Source organism: Phalacrocorax carbo, chromosome 9, assembly GCF_963921805.1.
Source record: "Phalacrocorax carbo chromosome 9, bPhaCar2.1, whole genome shotgun sequence".
Classification (NCBI taxonomy): Eukaryota; Metazoa; Chordata; class Aves; order Suliformes; family Phalacrocoracidae; genus Phalacrocorax; species Phalacrocorax carbo.
In genome coordinates, this window is record NC_087521.1 from 23,105,880 (window position 1) to 23,129,129 (window position 23,250).

The 23,250-nt window shown below is 38.0% G+C and overlaps 1 protein-coding gene across 2 annotated transcripts in view; it reads left to right on the forward strand.

The window, feature by feature from the left end:
• The window catches only part of VRK1 (VRK serine/threonine kinase 1), a 42,036-nt gene extending 29,772 nt beyond the window's left edge, over positions 1–12,264 (forward strand). For both annotated transcript variants that reach the window (XM_064460728.1, XM_064460729.1), the window contains exon 13: positions 10,931–12,264. In XM_064460728.1, coding sequence (XP_064316798.1) covers positions 10,931–11,013 — 83 coding nt within the window. In that variant the 3' untranslated portion in view covers positions 11,014–12,264. The remainder of the gene's footprint in view (positions 1–10,930) is intronic.
• Positions 12,265–23,250: the final 10,986 nt, after the last annotated feature.

Sequence of the window (23,250 nt, forward strand, 5' to 3'; positions counted from 1 at the left end):
TTAAAATAAATTTGGGTAGTGACAAAGGCAAACATTAGAGCAACATATTTTCTTCACCTTCTCCCAAGCTCGACTTCTTCACTCTAGATTCCTCTATCCCACTCCCTGAGCAGTGCAGGGAGTATGGAGTGGAAATGTGTTATGGTCGGTACGTAGCATTTTCTCTCTGCTGCTCCTTCGTCCTCACATTTTTCCCCTGCTCAGGCGTGGGCTCTCTTTCTTGGGCTGCAGTCCTTCAGGGGAAAAAAATGTGCTCTGATTCCTTCAGGAAATATCCATCTGGTCCAGTGTGGGCTCTCCCACGAATTGCAGGGGATATCTGTTCCATCCTAGGTCCTCTGTGAGCTACAGGGGTTATCTGCTCCTGTGCTATGGAGCATCACCTCCTCCTCTGACCTTGGTGTTCCCTCTGCTGTTTTTCGCTCTCCCCCTGGAGGCACCCCTACCCCCACTCATCCAGTGTTTGTTGCCCTCTCCTCAGTGTTTTCACAGAGGCGCCACAAACAAGTTGGGCTCAACTTTGGCCTATGGTGGGATTGTTTTGGAGCCAGCTTGAATGGACTGTGTCAGCCTCAGGACAGCACCTGGCCTTTTCCCATGGAGGCCACCCCTGTAGCAGACCCCAGCTTACCAAAGCCCTGCCACATGGCCACATATACCCAATACAACAGTTTACCTTTAGCAGTTCAAGTGTTTTTTATCTTTCATAATTTCTTTTTAGATTAATGATAATAAAATAGAAGTATTTAAACTTTCTGTGTAAGAAATACATACTCTCCAATTTTATGCTGCCTAAAGCTGGTAGAAATGCTAGGCGATAAAAATCGGTGCTTGCACCCTGTTCTTTTGCCGTCATTCATTCTCTTCTCCAGTCTCATTTTTGTCCTTGTGCCTTGTCCAGTTCACTGTCAGAATATGCTGACTCCTCAGGACTTCATCACAGTCTGTTAAAGCCAGGGGCTAGCAGCAGCAGCTTCCAAAAGCGAGTGTATTTAAAGTCAAGGAAAGGATCAGCTATAAGGGTAGAAAATGCTGAAGCTACATTTCAGATAATTTGGCATAGTTTCAGTGTTGTCTGGAAAAAGTCGCGGACAGATAAAGCAGGGTTATTTTAAGTCCAAGATTAGAAATCTTCAGTAGATCTGTGTAGGGTAAGCTTATGGTAAGTGTCCTGCCAAACTGTTTGCTGGATCTGACCTCCTAACTCTATCGTGCAGATGTGAACTGAATTCAAATAATTAAAATGATATTTTTCCTAAAGAATTTTTGATTCATACTTTTAAGTAAAAAACCAGATGTTGTCTGTGGTCAAGTAGTCTAAACATAATAAAACAGTAGCACTGTAGTCTACCCCAAAATAAATCTGCTTGTTTTAAAAAAGGATGGAGGAGTATGGCAGAATGCGAAAATGTATCTTACCAATAATATTGCTGTCTTTGAAATGTTATGGATTTACCCTAGTATACTTACTCAAACAGGATGGTACAAAGTACAAGTAATTGATCTAATGTTATTCTAGAACATGACACTCCTTTGTTCATTTTCACGCTGCTCACATTATAGAATTCTGATCACTAAAATCAGTGATTATTTCTTCTACTTGAATGCCTTTTGGATTGTTGACTTCAATTTATAATGAATTTTCTAGTCTGTAAGTGGCTGAAAAATTGTTAATTGTATTTCCTTGAAAGAAAGTATAATGACATTATTTTATAAGATGCTGATGTTTATTCATAGTTCCAGCATTTTAGACTAAATAGAAGTATTTGGGTATTTGGGTATTTTAAGCATCCAGCGGTTAAAATGAGTGATGGACATAAGCTTAAATTTAAACCTCCTCTTGCCAATTCAATAGAGTTACAGGTGAAATGGTTCTAACTTCACCTTTTTATTAACTCTTTCTCAGCCAAAACCAGCACAACTACCCAATTTAATGAATACTGGGTAGAGGAAGCATATCAAATGGTTTCAGGTGAAAAGTTAGACATGTACTTACTCATTTTGTTCTCCAAATCTGGAATCAAAAACTTTACCACTTATTATATGATTCATAAATCTGTGTCAAAGGAAAGGGCAACTGTTTCATAATCTTATGATTTTCGTGCTTTCGATAAACTGAAAATAGCTGATTATTATAGGAATACTTAAAACTGTGTTTCCAAATCTGACTAGTTTTATGTTACCATGGACTTGTTTCTCTGTTATGTGATTAGTCCTGTAACTAAAAAAATAATCCTGAAGTTTACTGTCCTGTAAAATAGATAATTTATTGATACCTCTTAATTGTAGAAGTTGAAGTTTGGTCATACAGCAATGTTTTAAAAGTTCTTGAAATACTATTTTATTGGTTCCTAAAAGGGGATAAATATGCCTGGACAGGGGTTACTCTTCAGGTGTTCAAACAACATCTCATGAGTATTTGGACTTAAAACAGTTGCAAGAAGGGCCCTGCAGCCTCTTGCAGTTCAGCAAGTCATCATTAACCACATCTGAATTTGCAGTTGGTCTAATCCAGTCCAAAAGATTAGTCGGCCCAAAAAGATCCTGATCAGGTGTGCAGTTTTGAGTACACCAGGGTGCTCAGTGGCTACAGGGAATCTGCCAGTAATGAAATCTGCTGCTGTGGCTGGGGAGCTCCCAGGCTTGGTGGAGGAGGAAGAAAGAATGGCACAGAGAAAGCACAGGCATCTTGATAGTCTTGCTTCGTCTGTCTGCTGTCTCTGGTTGTTTTCAGTGTAAGAGTGGCCACTGCAGATGAGTTCAGTAAAAGCCACCCCTTTCAATCATGTCTGCCATCAGTGTTTCTGGAGTTGTCAAACAAGAGTGTTACTCTTCTTTTTAGAAACAGAATTTCAGAAAGCCCTCAAGAAACAAGCCATGTTGTACTGCCGAAATAAGATGCACAAAATTTTGTGGAATTCTTAAACTGTTTTTTATTTAAATTACCATGTTATCAGTTTCATCTCTTTCTTTCCTGTGATAACTGGAACCCATATGCTTTCCTGAAAGCTGGAATTAAGACCTATCCTTTTTAAGGTAATATGGATGATGTTGTATATTACATTAGTCATTGTCTCTCCACCGGGAAAAATGTCATCAGAAGAGATGTTTTCTACTTAAACAAAAAGTTTTTTTCACACTCTGTTACAGCTCCATTTTCATTATTCACTGTCTTCGTGTACGATCATAAAATATACAAGCTTATAAGTGATGATACTGTTAAAGGAGAATACCAAATTTTGACATGCACTGTATGTATCCACCGACGCTTCTGCAGGGGTGTACTGCATAATATTAATAGGACTAATAGGCTTATTTTTAATCAGTTTGTATGGAATAGGCAGCTAGTATAGGGAACTTGGAAAATGGCATAAAAGCTAGAAAAATAGAAATTTCATTAGAACTTGTAAATAATCCTAGGTTCAAAGCTACCAATAGACATAAAACCTCTACCACTGGCAGTTTTCTTTAATCCTGGGGTTGATGAAGATTGGGTTATAGAAATACAGAAATCGTTTAGAACAGAATATTTTTACACCATCCTTTTTTATTTTCTTTTTTTTAAAACAATTTTGAGGTTTATTGATTGGGACAGTATAGGGAGAAATACTGAAGCAGACGTCATAATGAAAGTACTGTATTTTTTAATAGTCAGTACTGCTAGGGGCAGGGATTGTGCATGTCTGTATTGCTGGATAGGATCTAGCATGGTAAGGCCTTAACTGGGGTCTTTGGTTGCTCTTGCAGTATAAATGAAGAACTATGTGAACAGCTCCAGTATGAAAAGAGTCGTACTGATGGATTGGTTAGAAGGCAGTCCACAATGGAGGTTTAATAGTATCTCTCAATTAATTGAGAGATAGCTTTATGTTTATTTACATTACATGGCTTTGCATAAATCAGTATCTGGGTTATTGTCTTAGAAATATTTTTTTTTCTTCATTCAAGCAGGATTTATTACTTGATGTTGGATTAAATCTACACTTAGGCTCATTTTTATATTTAGAGAATTATTGGCCTTGTCATCAAGTTTTAGGAGAAAGCAAATCATACTTTTTGGTTTTTTGAGCTGGTTTGTGGCACCACATGTTACTTATCTTTCTACTCTGCACCAATGCCCATGTTGCAGGTAGATTTTTACCTCTTAAAATCACCCTCATAGAAACATTTTCAACAAAACCTGTACTGTACAGTAGTTCTAATTGCCTGTTACTCATCTGTTCTCTCGTGAAGGATTTGATATTGACTAGTATCTGTAACAGACTCCAGGAGTAAGTGAGTATTAGTCTTAAAACAGCATATCTGGTTCTGTGACTAGTCACCAGGTCTGTCCTTTCTTGCACCATTCTTGGGAATGTTGCCATTTAAATGTTCTTGTATGAGAGTTATGTGATCTGGTTTTAGAAGTTAAAAGCATGTGCTGCTATGTTGTATCTAGAAATTAACAGGAAGATTCAGGTTTTAGAGCAGAGAAATGCTGCTCTCTGTTGTCAGAAATATCGACAAACTTGCTTCTGTATTTTGCATTAAGTATCTTTAAACATGACATGAAGTGATTTTTTTTTATGGCCTGCACCAAAATTGAGGATATTCAAAAAGCTATTTAAATTATGAGAGGTGTCGTAGGAGGTGATTTTTAAGTATAAAAATCCTGAAATATTATGAGTAGGAAGACTAAAATAAATCAGGTATAAAACAAATATCTCTGTGGTTCTTCCCAAATAATAGTTTTCTTTGACAATTTGCAAGTGACAAATTCACTGAGAAGCACCTTGAATATGCGCCACTTATAATAACAAAGAGACAAAATTAATGTCCAAGTTATAAAGTACTGTTTACTCCTGTGTCTGCTTGAAACACGGTTTTCTACTTAGTCTTCCTTTATATTTTAAGCTTATTTCTGTATAGTCTTTTCAGGCCACTGTAGTCCTTAAACATTCACATTTTAAATGTGTTTTAAGTTCCTTGTTACACTTCACGGAACTTTCTTGTTTGCTGCTAATAAAAAGTATTAAATTAAAACAAAACAAAACAAAAAACCTTCAGAGGAAATTTTTTACATGGGGTAATATTTTGTATAATGACCTTACACAGAGAACTAAATAATTAAGAATAAAAATGTTTGCTTTTTTGTTGTTTTTCTGTTACCTGAAGATGTATTGCAGTATACTGAAGAAGTGTTCCAATTCAAACTCAGATATAAAATTTTCAAGTGAAATTTTTCTACAGGAAATAAGAAAACCCATGTAGTGCTTTGACTGAGATTTTCACATGGAACTAAGGTTTTTCAAGGTGTCAAGTAATGTATCTGAGTTAAAATTCCTGCAAATTGCTGTGTGGTGGAGAGGAGGGCTATTTTTAAACACATGCTGCATGTGACTACTGGTTTCTATTGGAATGTCTTTGGTAAAGCAATTTTTACAAATAGAATTAAATCAGTTTATCTGGAACAATTTTGTGTTGGAATTTTTAAAAGCACAGTCATACATTTGGTGTTATCTTTAGGAAATACATGGGCATAAAGTCATCAAATAATACGTTCTTGCATCCTGATGTTTTTCCATATTGTCATATGGAAATGTATTGGCTTCATTTGTTGTAGGAAACAGAGGACTTGGAAGAACAGAAGTATCTAAAGCCAAACCCCATCCCATAACTCTACAGCCTTCATAGGTTTCCTGGGATTCAACTCCATATTTCCATTCTTCTGGTCTCTCTGGGTTTTTTTCTTAATTTTTGTAGAGGAAAGAACTGTGGAGAAAAGAGAAGAAGCCAACTAACCAAAAATACTCATTGTCACCCTTGGAGTTGCTTCAACAGCCTTCAAAGTGCTGAAAAATTCTTGCTTGAGAAGTGTTACAAGTTTTTATCCACTGTCCAGAGTTCGTTGTCAGAGTTGGGAAAAGGCTTGTCAGAGGACTACATACTCTGCCTTATTTCATCCTCTCAAAAGAAAAGTAGCTCTTCCTTGGCACCATATTCAAACTGCCCAAACTGATTTGAGAGCAGTAGACTAGTGTGATGCTTAACTGTCACGAAATGCTGCACAGCCTGGTTTCAGTTCCCATTTGATGTTTGCAGCTGGATGCTGAGTGTAGTCTTTCAGCTTCCAATGCTGGTTTTTAATTTTTTTTTTAATTTAAGAGCAATTATGGGTTCCATCCTCTTGTTTTCCCTTTTCAGTTTGATGACTGTAGAATCTTTTTAGGGGCAGATGAAGGAAAAAGGTCTCCTAGAGAGCCATCCAGCAAAATGAGTTGGTTATATGATATGAGGAAAGACAGCTGAAATATGACTGAAGCACATACAAGACAAAAGTGATACTGTGGCCAGTGGAAGAATTTTGAAGAACTGACAGTCCTAAATTTGTCTCCTTTGGAAATTACAAGTCCACAGTTAATTGCTTAAATAGTAACAAAACATTCTTGAATTGATTTATTTCACTGAGATCTTATGTAGTAACACATGCAAGATCATATCTAGTTGGCTGGGGAGTCAACTTCTCTTCCAAGCTTAACTGTGGCAGTTCAGTATACGTAGCATTAAGTTGCTAGCATTAAAGCAATGTCAGTTCCTGCTGTGGCACATTGGGTGTCAATACAGAAATGATGATCAAGCTCCATCTATGTGGACACTAGTCTGAGGATGTCTCTTCCAGAAACTGCTCGAGAACTCTCCACCCCATGGTCCAACTCTCCAGATTTATTCACGTTTGTTAGAGAGGCAAACATATGGCAAAGTGTGTATGTGAGATTATGCACACATGCACACACATTAGGTTTTGGGTTTTTTTTTAAGAAAGGAAACCTTGCTGTGTCTGATCAATGTACTTGACTGCATCTGCTGCTTTTGAGGGTGAAAGATGTTAGCTGTGTTGTTTAATTATGATTACTACAAGTCTAGTTCAAGAGCTTGGAGACTAAAATTGCTGGAACTCTTCAGCCATTATACTGAGACTGGCATGTACTCAGTCTTTGCCAAGTGTAAATTCCCCATATGCAGGTGATGCAGTTGCTAACATCCAGCATGCCTGCTCCTAGATGTTTTTCACGTACTGATGTTTGCCTAGAGTCTAAAAACTGTATGTCGTTCTGGTTTTGGATATTCCAGCCTATGATGTAACCTAGAAGTCACTATTAACACCTAAATCATACCTGATTTCATCTGCTCAATAGCTGTGTTTTCATACTCAGAATCTCTTATTGTCCTCATTTCCATCAAAGCAGGCAATTAAGTGGGAAACTTGGGACTCTGGTGTCTGCTTATTTTTACCAAAGGAGCCTCCGTCATTTTATAGAAATTTTCATTTTTTTTTGTCACAAGTACAGTTTTATTTCTCTTACTTGTAAGACTCATGCATTTCTAAAACAGTGTATGTAGAATTGGAAAACAGGATGAGAAGGGACATCAAGAGGTGATCTGCACTATACACCAGCCTAAGGACAGGCTTATCTATTGACATCTGTGTTAATCTTGGTCCATACCAATATTTTCTCTTAAAACCTCTATGATGAAGATCCTAAAACATCCCTGGTCAACACTGCTTGTAATACTTAACTCTCCTTACTACTAAAAAGGGTTTGATAAGGTGGAGTATTTTATTTCCATATTTTTAGTACCTAATATAAATTTCCCTTAAGCTTATTAGTTGTCCTATCCACTGTGGACATGAAAATTGCTCTCATGTAATGCAGCAAGCATTTAATGAGTACAAAAGGCTGCACCATCACACCTCTCTCCCATTTTTTTCCTTCATCAGAGAAACTAGTTACATTTTTTTGTTGTTGTTTGGTTTTTTTGTTAGAGAGCTGGAAATGATTATCACCATTCATGAATGTATATATTTTTTTTTTTCATTTTCCTCAGAACTTTCTTGAAGTCCAAAACTATACACAGTACTGCTGGGTTTCTTTTGAAAAATTGCTTTATAATACTGTTTACATGGAGAGGATCAGGTATCACAGTCAACTTGTCTAACAATTCCTCTAGAGCCTCTGGGACTCTTTATGCCTCTGCTGAACTTTGTTCCAGTCTCAAAACAAGCTGTGCAGTGACACCATCTGGTTTATTTTTGCCTATCTAATTCTTCCTCATTTAAATTGCTGTTTCAACCTAATTCAGTTTAATCTGATTTATAAAGACCCTCTCCTTTGCTTGTAATAGCTTTGTTCGTGTCCTCATTTGGTGCTGCCCACACAGGACTTCTCCTGTTTTCTGAAACAGAATTGCCATTTCTCCTACAAGAAAAGGTTGTGGGGAGGGGGCAATATAAGTTATCAGGCTAACTAATTTTGAAAATGCAGACAAGCTTTTTGGTACAGAAGACCTTCCTTCTGTTCTGAAATAGCTGCAAACTTTGAAGCTAAGCATGGGTTGGGAGCAGTCATTCTGAGTTTTACACAATTGACTTAGATAGTTTAAGAGAATATTTCTGCTGCTTAAGTTTGAAATGATGAATAAAAGAAACATGACAAGGATTTTTTTTCCTTTTTGTTATGATTCACTTAGAGATTCTCCGTGATCTTGGTTTGTTTAGAAAAGTCTTGAAAAGAACACATTAATGCAATAAAGATAAAGGAAAAAATCAGAGGCAGGGTAGCTCTCTTCTCCTTTTTGGTGTTCCATCATGGGCAATTAGAAATGGATAAGCCCTTACTGAAGTAGGAATTAGTAAGCTTAAATTGCTTGTATTGTCTGTGACTATCATGAAAAGCTACACTTCTGCAATACAAACGTGAAAATCTGATCACTCACGTCTTTTTTCTCTATAGACAAACACCTGTCATAATTTTCATATTGACAGTCTTTCTGACAACAGATGATTTTGACCTGTCTTTGCAGCATTTGCTTATGCAGTCTATGAAGGGATGAGAAGAAAAGTCACAGTTACCTCAGTCAAAGCCATTGATCATTAATGAAAGGGAAAAAGATCAGGTTATTGTTTTTTTCTTGAAGAGAAAACTTTGGTTGTTCTCTGCTTTCTGTTGCAATACCATGAATCCAGAGGGAAAAATCTCAGGAGGGATGGAACCAGTACAGTTCATGCAGTTGATAGGATAATGTGGCCTACCTACCACTAAGACTACTCAACTTGAAAAGTCAGCAGGCATGTCTGGTGCTAGAATTTGCAATTATAGTAGCTGAAATATTTTGTGATGTTGAAAAGTATAAACTAATTCTTGAAGATAAACCAGAATTTAGCTGGGAGAAGGAATGATTTACATAGTTAAGTCACTATATTAATTTATGATACCTGCTTGTATTGCTTTTAGCTACCAATGCTTGTAAGGTACCGGAATAGATTTGGTTTTTACATAGTAGTTGGGGAGTGTGTGTGTGTGTTTTTTGCCAGAACAGGTCGTTCACTGATAAAACTGCTCTATGCAACAAGAGACTATCACCAGAGCTGTCTGTTGGTTTTGGTTTGTTTTAAAGTGATTTATTAATCAAAGATGTATTGGCTGACAAAAATATTTTTGTAGTTTTATGTTGAATGTAGCAAATATTTTTTCATTCTCCGTTTCACTTTCAAGAATGGAAAAATTCCTCAATGTTAATTTTGGTATTTTTAATTTGAAATCAACGTTTTAAGAGCAAATGAAGTTATGTAAAATTAAACAACCGTGAAAGCAAAACTGCGATAGTTCATTGTGTTTCTTGGTATGGTTTTGGATTTGGTTAGACTCAAGATTATTTTGGTTTGTTTTGCATTGTTCTCTGCCTCCTTGCTTTCCCTCAAATTTACTCACTGAGCTTGAGCAATCAATGACTCATACCGCTCAAAGGCTGTTGTTTTATGCAAGCAGCTTCTTAAGGACTTCCGTGAAACTCAGTTTTACTTCTTTTTCTTTGTCAGTAATGCAGATTAAGAAGTTGACAGGAACTATAGAGTTATAGATAGTTTTGCAAGCAAGAACTTACCTAGTTAGGCATACTGACTTCAAGGAGGAAATCAGGATAAAAAAAATACTGTGACGAGGAGATGAAAAACATTTCATTGCTACTGCATTTGTGAAAATGGTAGCAATATTTATTATAAGTAATATTTTTTTCTCAAAGTGACTGCAGTTGAATGTGGTTCACAGAAATTAGCTGTAGTGTTTGGTGGTTTGGTTTTTTTTTCCCCCTTTTTTCTGCTAGTGGGCATGAAAGAATCAAAGTGCAGGGAGTTTTTTATTATTGCATTTAAATGTGGTCTCTGAACAACGTGCCTGCCAGGTTTGTTAGGAATCTTATTTAGATGGCACTGTTTTTTACCTTTGTTAACAAAATATTGTCAAATAATAGCTTGAAACCTGTAGGTAAAGTTGCACTGACAGCTGAGCCCATTTAATGGCTTGACACTGCTAAACAAAAATCTTCTGCTTTCCTTCTACCTGCATGCCTTCCATCTCCCCTTGTGTAAGCTCCATTCAGAATGCTCCAAGATGCTGCCGCTCACTAAACTATGAGAATAGTAGACCAAAAAGAAGTTCTTTGTCAGGTTGTGGATCTGCAACAGCTTAGTGCGAGGCTTCATACTGGGAGGGCACCAAAAATGGCTTCATACTGGGAGGGATCACAGAACTGAAAGTTGGTGCATGGGGAGGAAGGGGAGGGGTTTAGGATTTGGAGAGGATCTGAGGCTTTGTGCTTTGGTGGACACGAGCTGTTAAATTGGCTCCACTGTATGTAATGCTACTGTTTGAGAAGTTGCATGGTACAATGTGTCATTCAGGAGAAAATCCGTGCCCAGAAATTGTGGTAAATTCTTCTGAGTCCACGTCGTGTCCCCCACCCCCCCGCCAAAACTAAATGAATGATTTGAGTTGATCTGTCCGCTTAAAGGGGGCCCAAGTGTTGTCTTGTGACTATTTTTATTTTATTTTATTTTATTATATTTTTATTTTATTTTATAGAAAGTCTTATCTTTTTTTGGTTTGAATTGCAGATGCAGTAGCTACCAGAACCCGGAAGATGACCTCACCAAAACCCAGGAAAGGCACAGCAACCAGAAAGAGAGCCCAAATGTAAATACTAGATGGAGCAACAAATTAAGTTGCTCTTTGGCTCATCAATACGTTTTTTCAGTTACTGTAGCACTGGAATCTTTTTCTTTCTTTTTTAAATGATGAACCCTGTAAAAACATGGGCTGCTCTTTGTACCTAGTTTTGAAGAAGAAATGTTTTATTAAGATATTTGCATAATTTATGTGTACCTTAATACTACTGCAAAATTTTGCCAACTTTGAAGTGAGGATGCATTTTTATTCTTATATACACAAATTAATTTCTTAAAGGCAAACTAAAATAAAGTGCTTTTTTTCTGCTTTATAATGTTGAAATAAAGCCTTTTTAGTTTAGTTATGGGTACTTTATAAGGAACAATGGTGTTGCATCTCATTTCTTCAGATTTTGAGTAAAGTCCTATTGGAAGTCACCTAGATGTACACAGAGATGAAGTCTGAAAAAAATGGTAGAGATGTCTTTTAAATATTTCTGAAGTGTTTGAATTTAAAAAAGAGGGCATAAGACAAAAATCACATCCTTCCATTCTAGTTAGTTATAAAATGTGTTTAAACAATTCTTTGGAGGTAGTGAGTTTTAGTTGTTTTTTTTTGCGTAGTATTTGTGTTTCTGTCACTTTTCCAATTATTCAGAATTTCCCTGGAAAGAAAGAGACCAGAATTTTAGATATAGGGCCCAGGGCAAAGAAAAGAACCAGCCAGAAACCAATGCCCATTCTCAACCCCTTGCTCAGGTTTTCTTTTTATATTAGTGAAAAGGCTAGAAAAGTTGTAATTATGAATAGCTTGGTAAAGTATCTAGTTCCAGTGAAATATTGACTCGTATGTGCTTCTCATAACAACATAATGGTTTACCTTTTTTTAATAGTTGAGAAACATGTAACCTTTTGTAAAGCTACTTCCTTGCTTGGCTTTGAGTCTTCAGAGCTGTATGTCAAAAAATGCAGTGTTTAATTTTGGTGTGAAATACCACGACTTTTCATTTAGATCCTGCAAAAATACATCTAATGAAGGCATGAACATCGTTCTTATCAGGGAGACTGCTTTATGAAGTTTGGAAACCCAACAGGAATCCGTATGAGCCAATGGGTAGTGTATTTGTGTGGATGTCCAGTGCTTTGCTTGCTTGATTGTGTAATGTCTGAGTTCACTGAAATAAATACGTTGTAGCATAAAATGTTGAATAAATGATGAGGTTATGTTTTGAAAACAAGGGAACCTGTCGTTTTGAAATAAAACTGGAATAACATACTTAAAAGATCTTGTGCTTTCTCATTTCTGTTCTGACTGCTATACAGACTCATCTTCCTGGGAATTAGCAAAGTGTGGCTGGCGACTTCAAGCACAGCATTCTCTTTGTTTCAGATGTAAAAATAGGACTGCTAAAGCCTATCTCATATTAAAAACTCCTCAAATCAAACTAATTTTAATGACTTCATTTAATCATTTTGCTCAAAAAGTATGTTACACTATTCTGAAGAACTATTGTCCCGAAAGTGTATTGTGTTCCCTTGCTTGTCTTGCATACTGAATGTCATTCTTCTGTACCTGACTTGTCTAACATCTTAATTCTTTTAGTAACTTATTTACTAGTAAACTTCCTTTCTTTACTTTCCAAGTTTTCAAGGAGACTTTTCCATATATTTGAAAAGAATGTTTTGAGGTGCGCATTTCATAAGTCACCCCTACCTTTTCCCACTCCAAAAATGTCCTGGAAAAAGTTTGTGCTGGCAAGTGTTCTGTGACGAAAAAGGGTGCTCTCCGTTCTGGGTGAATGTTGTTTCAGGGCTTCCCTCTGCTCACAAGAGACTGTGCAAAACTAGTCTTCACAGACCAGAATGTCTCTGGCTTACTGTAAACTGCAATGATATTTAAAGCATGGGACGGTCAGGATGAGCCGCGTGGATGGCTGTGATAACACCTGCAGTTCTACCGGATGTACTGCACGCGGTGTGTGCTCGTACACATGTGCTTTTGCTGTTTTGCAACACGGTGATAGGGAAATACACCGCTTTATAAGAGGCAAGGGTGTAGTAGGGTTTTGTTGACATCCCCATTTGAAAGTAAAGCCCCTAACACAAAAGAAGCAAGCTGCCTTTAGACTGCATTTACTGCTCTTGATGACTCCAGTTGTGTGTAAATATTAGAAAACAGCAGGGTCCTGCATTCCAAGAATCACTTGAGCGGTGCCATGAAGACAAGTGTCCTTACTGGTATTGTAGTCATACTCCCGAGCTCTCCTGCTGTTTCTAATCTGTGCGCACAGCCGTGAAAAAACTGGACTGACATTTACAGGCACAGCAGGGAGACACTTGAGTAGGGAATGTTAAAGACTCCACTACCTATGTTTCAAAGTGGCCACCATACATGATAAATCTTCAGAGGAGAACTAGTCGGCACTTCAGCTGATGGTGTAATGAGGATATTGATAATGAAGCACAGAATGCTTCTTTTAGTGCTTGAACATTTTGCAGACAGATTGTTTATATTTTTTCCCCTAATCAAAAATATCTGGAGAGAGAATCGAATTCAGGGTGGGTATAAGGTATTTTTTAGATGGTACTGATTTGATATTTTTTATGGGAATATTTCCCAATAAGTTCATATAAAACAATAATAGAATTCCCGATATCTGTTGCAGCTAGCCTTAAGAAGGGGGTCAGTTGTTTCCTGAGTAGTTTGACAGACTTTACTCACTGTTTTGTCCCAGTGAGCTGCCAGATTTGGGATGCCATAATACCAGTAATGCAATTAGGTTTTCTGCACGTTGTCTGGTTGACTTCTCAGTTAAGAGTTTCTTTCCCTTTGGGAATAAGACTAGACAGACTGTCATTTGCTATTACTAATTCTGCTTAGCATTATCACTGGAGCTTTTTTGTAATTAGCTATCTTAGTTGGCTCTTAAATTTTAATAGCCAATTGAAGCTACATTTTAGCCAAGTTCCATATCTAAATTGCATTCAGTCCATTAACAAAGTTGGTTAAAAGGCTATTAAAACAAAAGCCAATATATGGTGGTTAGCACTTACATGTTTGCAGCAGTAGCAGTACCAGCCTCCAATGAATATTTGCAAGAAATGGCACTTCCTTCTAGCAAAGGAAGTGAACAAAGAATGACCAAAGTTTGTTTGGGGAACAAAGGCACAGAATACTTTCAGAAAAAAAGAAAAAAAATTGAAGTGTGTCTTTTCTGGAAGAAGATGGGGGAGATGCAGAAGGGGGCAATTAATGGTTCTGCTCAGATTTGACAGGTTCTGGAAAAGCCAAATAAATGAAGTGATGTTTTTCTCCATTTCAGCTGATCAAAATTATTAGCAAAACCATCTGAAGCACCTTCTGGTGGAATTGTCATCTTGCTGAGTTTAGTTGGTAAAACATCCTGCCAGACATTAAAAAAACTGTAAGCATGCCAGCACATAGGCTCAGAGCACCGCTTCTCTAATTGATAGACCCTATAATTTTCTTTTTTACTAAAGACCATGGCTGGATACTTCAGCCTCCTGAGTAATTTAATGTAGCATCAGGCTGAAATTTTATCCCTAGTACTACTTGTTTAAATTAGATTTTTCTCCTCTTTTCTTTCTTGAGGTGTAGACAGTAGATTAACAGCCTTTGGATCATTCTGTGACAAGTAATGGCTTTCTCAGACTTCTCTGCTTTAAAAAAAATCTTTAATGTTGTGAAGGCGTCAGATATTAATACTCTACAGTTTTAATAGAGAGTCTACCAGATGCTGATGAGTTGTTCCAAGGATGGTTTGCAGTGCCCTGTATGGGCGATAGATAAGTATCAGTAGCTTCTTTGTAGGAGATGTGAGGCAAACCCCAGATTATGTCTGAATAACCAGGATATATATGCTTTTACCAGTTTATATAGTGGGAGATCTAAATAGAGTTTCCATAGTGCACCAGTTCCATTGTTAAACAAGACGTAGAGCTGGTGCTCATTGAACATGAGTCAGATCCTGCTGTTTGTAGCTGCACTGCAACATCAAACTGATTGGAAAAGCTCTGTGGCAATAAGTGCCAGTTCCATGCTGGTTTTGGGCGTGTTGGGCTTTTTGCAATGATGCAGTGCTCAAAGGGAGAAGGAATCTGTTTTACCTGCCTGAGGACTGATTTTCATTATATTCTTTTTCACAGGTAGGGAGAAAGCAGGTGTGGTGGGATCAACTTCTTTGGAAATTCCTAGAGCCCTAGCTGGGATCTCAGGGAGAGCTTTGTGCAACTACATGCTAACTCACATGCATTTCAGTTTTCTTCCCTGATATTTTCAAGATTGAGCAGCTGAAGATTTAGAAAGGTGATTCCATGAATTCTTTGCTTCATTTTAGGCCTTCTTTATCTCTATGGATGATACCACTATGGCAAGTTTTGGGTTTGGTTTTTTTTTTTCCCTTCTCTCCTGAAGGGATATACAGAAAAGGGAATATACTGTTTCTGTGAACTGAGTTTTGCCTGGATGCAGAGTAAGCAAGACAGCTCAGAAAAACGCAACAGCTCTCGTTGGATGCTACGGACCAGTTTTCTCTATGCTGACATGCCATGTTTTTAAACATGAAGTCACCAGCAGAATTTCACTTGTACTTCTATCTAGTGATCTGTATTTCATCTTATCCCAACCAAAACCTGTCTTCTTTCAGACTGGATCATATCCTGCCCATGCAGGCTTGCATGCCAGACTTTAAACATGGGTTTTAATTCCCTTGCATTTAGGTCTACTGCATAGAAATAAGTAAAGTATTTTCAAATGGACCTCAAGTTCCACAACGGCCTAAGCTGCTGACAAGTGAATCCTGACAGCCTTCTTTTCACCATTGTGAATGCTGCAACAAGCCAAAATTGAGGATACTGCAAAGTGTACAAGAGTTGTGGAGGAACTGTCATTTGATGGCAGAAAGATTGCCTCCCGTATTTCTATCTCTTGCCTTCGAAGGTCAGCTTTCCAACCCTGCAGACCTTAGCTGCTGTGATCGGGTTTTCATAACTATACTCGAAAGAAAATGATGAGAACACGAGACAGCTGTGAAGTACAGTACAAGTGAAAAGAAAATATACATTTTTATGAACTTACCTGAACTAATTCCTTTTGCCAGACCACTCCAGACAGGAAGAAGCTGGCACAGTGGTAATCTGCATCTGCAGCTTCTGAGAGAAGAAAAATGCTTCCTTGGCAAATGGAGCAAGAAACCTAGAAAATTAAGGATTAATATGTTCATTTATACAGAAGCAGTGAGAACACAATAACATGAAATACAACCAAGGAGGATGCATTTAGAAGACAAAAGAGCCCTGGAAGGGAAGGTACTTAGCTTTGTTCAGAATGCAAACTATAACATGCAGTTCTGGGAATTGGTGAATTGCACAGCTGAATGTTAAAAGAAATTACTTCATACCACAAGAAATACACGATCTGTGCCTTGAAAACCTGAAGGTACTTTCATTTCCCTCTCTGCCAGGAGAGGAGTGGAACGCTGGATCTACTTGAAAGTAAGTAACCCTCTAGCTAATTTTGTTTATCTGCTGCTAATCCTGAACAAAAAATGTTTTACTAATAAACTCAATTCCTTTTTGAAAACAGATATATCTATAAAAATAAAAATGCTTTTATTCTTACATTCTCACTAATCTCTCATTATGGAGCTGTTTCCTTTGGAGTGGTGAGGGTGGATCTGCACTAGCAAACGTGCAATCCCTGTCTCACTTCTAATAATGCTTGGCAATAGCCGTAGCGGAAGGTATACAGTAAACAGCACCATATTTAGAAGACAATATGGTGTTGAAAATATCTGGACATGGTCTAACAACTAGTTCCTTCTGTCACTGACAGAGCTGATCATCAGTAATTTATAGGCTTTGTGGTTTTTTTTAATCAGTGTTGTCAAAGCCGGAAGGAGGTGGAACTTAAAACTCATCTCTTATTCAGACCAGGTGTCACTTGATTTACCACTTTAGAGACTGGCAACATTTTTTGCCTCTGTTATCTTCATACATTACCTGGTTCCATGTGTGGCAGTAAGTTATCTCACTGCTCGTTTGTTTCCCTTCCTCAAGTCAAAACCCTCCTGAAAACAATTTTAAACTCATTATCCCTTTCTGGTATAAGCGCAGCACAAGATTTTCTCTAAATCTGATAAGAATACTTTTCTCTGCAAGGAAACTCTTCTGCTTTGGGGGTAAATTCCAGTTGTTTATATGGAAAGCCTGACTTTTCTGAGGTGATAGTGCCTGGAATATCACTTGAAGCTAGTAGGAGCTGCAGGTATCTAGTATCTCTGAAAATCAAGTTTATGTTGTCTAAAAATGTACCCTTTGTCTGCAAGAAAGAAAATAATATTTTTGTCTGTTTAGCACACTGCTGAATTATCCTTTAAAAGTAGTGATAGAAGCAAAATTGCAAGAGGCCCTAGCAAGGAATGAGTAATTCATAAGTGAAATTGCATGCTGCAACATAATAACTGTTAAGCTAACCCACAGAATTTATGCTTGAACTTGACATTCCTTGATTAACTAAGGGTACTGTGACTGAGGTAATGAGGAACCACAGGAGTAAGAAACAAATGAATTGTGTTTGTGTTTTTGTTGTGTTCTTCACAGTTTTTGCATGTTGCCTTTGTTTTAAGCTCTTTTCAAGAGGTGGTTGTCTTCTTACCCATCTGCATATCACCTGGTGTAGTATGTTGAGTTCCTATGGTAAAATGAATTTTCTTTTCTTAGTTTCTTTGCTTACTTCACGTCATTATGCTTCTTCCTTTTGCCTTCCAAGGAAATTTTTGGGTTATTCCAACAGGTAGTTTAGCTTCATTAGACTAATTATTTAGCCTCATTAAGCAAATTATTAGCCTTATTGACATTTACATTGCCCTGAGGAACATTGAAAATGAGGAGAGCCAGAGCAGACCTGAGGCACTGGCAGGCATTAGAGCAGGCCAGGGCATAACAGACTGTTGTGCTTATAGCTGAGGAAATGGGATTGCTGCTCTGGACAGGCTCTCTGCTTCTTGCCTAGGGTTGAAGATTCAAGCTGTGGGCCTTTCTGACAACAGTGGTTGCCTTGCTGCTTCCTGTTCATCATATCTGCCTGGAAGAAGCAGAGCTGTCTACCTTGGTTCTCTTTCAGCCCTATCCAATCTGATTTCTTCCCCCTTTAAGTGCAGACAACTTTAATTGCTATTTGATGCACTAATCTAATCAGAGCCACGCAGACAATGTTCAAAGCCCTGGCACCAGAAGTGTGAGTCCTGCACGGGTACTGGGGCACCCACTAAATCACTGTGGGTCAGCTGGGTTTCACAGCTTGGCAGGGACTGTGATATTACAGGGAGCCTTCAAGGAGACACAAACAGTGGAGAAGGGTTTGCTCTCCACTCTCCCCTAATTTCTCTCCTTTTATTCCTCCCTTCCACCATAGCATCTCCTCAGGTCTTTACAGGATTTACAGACATGGTTTTTCCCCTTCCATCCATTTTCCCTCTATTTCTCCTTCACAAACACATCTCAAGACTCATCAGAGAAGCTTACGGTTCACTGTGTTTCCACATCATGGTGTTGCCTTCCACAATCCTATTAGTTTTTCTGGAAGACAATCAAACTGGGAATAAAAAAATTGTACCAAAGAAGTGATTTGTTCTGGAAAACAATTTTATCCAGATGTATGATGTTCAACCACAGAGTATTCCTTTACTTCATAGACATGACAATTTTCTGTGTATATGTATTGTCCTGGTATGGTTTCTTGGGAGTGTTTGAGTTTCTTAATGTATTAATGGTCCCCAAGGGAGAGACAGCATAGGCCATAAACCCCTAATTATTTCACGAGTTCTCAAGTATTTAGATTAGAAGGCGAACAAAGGTTTTTGTATATCAAGTCGCATTTCACTGGGAGCTTGTTTGTTGTGGAAACCTGCTTGAATGCATGGATAGCTCATGTAGGTCAGCAATGGAGAGTGTCCAACTTCTTAAAATTGCAAGTTTTATTTTGAATTGCAAGACTTCTTTAGAGAAGTGCCAGGGGATATTATGTGCCCAACAGTTGATCAGTCTAGTAGAACACCAGCCAAACAGGGATCTGAATCTCTGGTGGCAAAAGGACTTGCACCATTTTCTGTTTTAAGAATGACTGCCTTTTCATAAAGTGGAGATTTAACTAAGAAACAACATTCATTAAATAGATTGTTCATAAAGAAAAAAATTAATGTCTGCTAAGATATTTCAATTATTTTGTTTTCTTTGTTTTCTTTGTCACAACCTGAAGAAGATATCTTTGTCTGAACTGGTAAATTTCAAACTCTTCCCTAATAGGAGCATTGCAATTATGGGCAAGAGCACACCTGCCATTGTATCACAAGCAGTGACATGTTTCTAGTGTATGATCTGCTGGCAAGTTATTTAAGCCATCAGCCCACAAAAGACTATCAGACTTGAGTACCTACATAACTCACAGCAGAATTTACGGGCATTGCCAGTTACTTATGTTTGTACCAGCTATGGTGCAGATGTGATTCCTGCTTCCCCAGTCCCTGGTGACATCCCAATGTCTGAAGAAGGCATTCATCAAGAGAAATGGTAGGGAAAATCTGGTGGGTGGATGGGAAAGAGGGATTTCAGGATATCTGCTCCACAGACACCTGTCTCCAGGAAGTCACAACTCCCAACAATTCTGTGTAGGCTTGCTAATCATCACCTCTGCCTTTGATACTAGTCTACTACCCAATTTACTGTCAGCAGCAACGTTGTAGGATGCACTAGAAAGTTTTTAAATCCTGTCATAAGTTCTTCCAGGCCTTATTACAGGATCTGGATTTCTTGCTTCATGTTTCTCTGGAGGAATCAATGAAACGTACATGTTCACTGCTGAATTTTCTACATTAGATTTTAGTGGTAGATTAATCCTGATAATTAATCATGCACTATCAAATGTAGTAAGGTAGACTTTTCTAACATTTCCAGCAGGATGATTGGAAAGAATTAGTGAATTCCTGAATGGAGCACTTCCTTCCTCTCCAGGAGCCTGTTTTTTTTTTTGGTCTTTGTGGAGTATCAACCCAGTCTAAGCACTGAAACAAGGTTTGGGGAATAAAACTTCGATATAACTTTGATCATTTGGGCTTTGCAGAAACCCAGGGCAAATCATTGCTGCTTCTTTCTGTTTTCAGAACAAGGTTTTTGAGAGGAGTCAAGTTCAGCAATTACTATTTTAGAAATTTAAACGGATCACTAAAATGCATTCATCTTTTTGCTTCCTCCTCATCAAAGTATTTGATTACCATTTGATGGTTGGAGGACATCACAGTCAGAAACCCTTTGCCTGTCACTGTTGTATCCTTTGCAAAGAAGAAGCTGAGTTCAAGACCTGCCCCAGAATTCATGCCTACTTTCTACCTCCTTTTGAGAGGTTAGGGGTGTTAAGAGTTGTACATAGCTTACAGAGGGCATACACATAAGTGATACCAAATGGATTTGAACTATTTCTGAAATGTCTAGGAGTACCTCTGGTGCAGAGCACAGTTCTTTTAAGAATTAGGGCATGCTATTCCTCTACAGTTCTTTGCTGTGGCAAAAATGGACAAGTAAGTGGATTAATTATGTAAAACTTGTATTTAGTTTTGCTTCATGTTAACAATGAGGTTAGCATGTGTAGGAATTTGTTTTGATGTTCAGGATTTCTTACATTTGGCCTATTTTACCGAAGTTAAGATTCAGTCCATCCTCTGTCTGACTTTTATGTCCTTGTCAACAATCCTGACATTTTATTGATGAGATATAAATATGAAAGGGAAGACTCTACAAGCGCAAACTCAGAAAAATAACTTTTTATGGAAGTTTTTCCCCTCCTTAAGCTGTTCTCTCCTCCCTACCCTACAAAACATAAGCAAGCACAAGAAGAGAAGAATTAATCAACAGCAAACCAAATGATACAAAGTGAGACATTATTTTTCACCTATTAAAAGGGTAATTGAAAGAGACAGAAGTCAACTAAATTTACTACACTAAAACAATGTACAGTACTGCAAGTTCTTCGACCTAATGGATCAAATACAGTTCCTTAGATCCTTCCCATTGCAAATCCAAGGAGAGAGAATAAAAAGAGGCTTTATTTTTGGAGTTGTTATTCATTTGACTGTAAAATATTTTCCAAAGATAAAAAGCTGTCCTTAATGCTTTACAGTGTGGATTCAGCTTGGAATTTTTTTGTTCTGCAAAAACTTTGCATCACCAGAGTCTCTTTCCTTCCTTGTTCAGGCATTTAAAACCCACATTCAGACCTGTCAATTCTTATACTTGGAGAATGAGACTCATTCAGTTGATTGCTGTCTCACACATTTCTATAGATAGGCTGGATATCAGTCAGAGAGTAAATTCGCATTACAACTAAGCCAATCTAATGGGTACATGGGGTCAGTAGCACAGTCCCGCTTCCTTTTGCTGCTCTCTAGTTATGTGTTCCTGTCCCCTTTGCTGTGCAGTAATGTTGCTCATTCGAGCCTGTAGTGAGCTAGCTAAACCTGCTGACTATACAACAGTTTTGTTAAAACAGGGGTTGGAGTTTTTTGTTTGTTTTCAGAAGGAAATTTTAAAGCCCCTTTTTATCTAAGAAATAATTATTTTCCCCGGCCTTTAATACTTTAATGTCCTCTGTTATTAGGCTGGATGTAAATCATTCAGTCACTGGCCAAAAGTAGTTGTTGGGTGGCTCTGAACACCTGTCCTGTTCTGAGTCCTACACTCCTTTCCTTGGGGAATTAGCCAAGTATCTGATCAAGCTGCATCGTTGTGCCTCATCACTGATATTTTCCTATTGAGAAATACACATAATAAGTAGCATGTGAAAGTGAATTATGAAAAGCAAACTTTTGCAGGCCAAAAGGAGAAATGAAAAACCTACAGTTACCTCCTTTTCCAGCATTGCTTCTAGTAGTGGAGCCATGAGCGTCACTAGGTGTTGTCACTCTCAGCCTGGCACTTGCCCCACACTTTGCTGCTCTTCTTGTCACCAATTAACCATGCCCCAGAGTTAAACCTAGACTGTCCATTTCAAGCTATTAACTTTGTAACCAGAAGAAGTGTTGGGCTGGAATACGATGAACTGAGTTATAATAATTTCCAGAGGTGTCAAGATGCAGATGCTAGCCCTATGACTCCAAGAGAGATGCAGTGGAAGCTGAATGATTGGAAAGGACAAGTTGGAACCAGTTTGCTCCTAGGCCACCCTGTATGGGTTCTTGTGTTATAATAAGGCAATGCTTATACAATAGGTGGATTTGATTGTACACGAAGTGCATTACGAGGAAGTCTATGAGGTGGTCATGACATTATCTTTCACTGTAATGTTGAAAGGAAACAAAATACACATCCTTTCACACAAAAGCAGTGGTCCCCAGGAAAGTGTCTTTGTGTTGAAAGGATAACACAAAATTTTAGGCCTTCACCTGAAATGTGCATGTCTGAAGCTTTGTGTGTTGTAAGAAAGGAAGACATTCTCCCTACAAGTATACTACCTGATTAAGAGAAAGAAATTAAAAAGAATGTGGAGTGTAAAATCAGTCTCGAGGTTTTAAATAGTATTGACTGGGAACTCTAAAGATTTCCATGGGTTGCTTGATAAAGTAGAAAGAGACAATAGAGAATTTTTTACATGCTGGCTTTGCAGAAACATGTTCTATATTTGATTGTTTTATTGAGTGCAGCAACAGAGTATACAAAACATTTGGGATCAATAATGATTTCATATATCTTTCTTCCAAAGATTCCAAGCTATTTTACAAACATTGAGCCTTATATCCTCAGTAGGAGGAGCTCATATCTCAGAACTAGGTACCCTCTTCCTTTTAAAGACAGGGTAAAAGGAGACCAGAAACTCTGTTCAGCTTCCTCAGCATCACATGCTAAGTCAGGTGCTTCATATAAAATCCCCAGCCAACACATGTCACTTCCTCTCCTGGTCCTTCATACAAGCCCTGAAAAGCATTTGTTCATGATTCACCATCCAGCTAAATTATTTAGGTACAATGTTAATGTCCTATGGAGGCCTTGTGGAGTAAAACAGCCTCAGCCCATCCAGTCAAATCTAAGGAGCTATCTCTAGTGGAAATTATATAGGTTCTTCTCTAAACTCCTTTATCTATCTGTCACAAATGAAAAGTAGAGTGGGTACATCCTCAATTATTTCTCTTGGTCAGTTGCTTTAAATACCAGGGGTTGCACCGAACTCATCATCTAGCCTCTCCCGGCCTGGGAATTACATT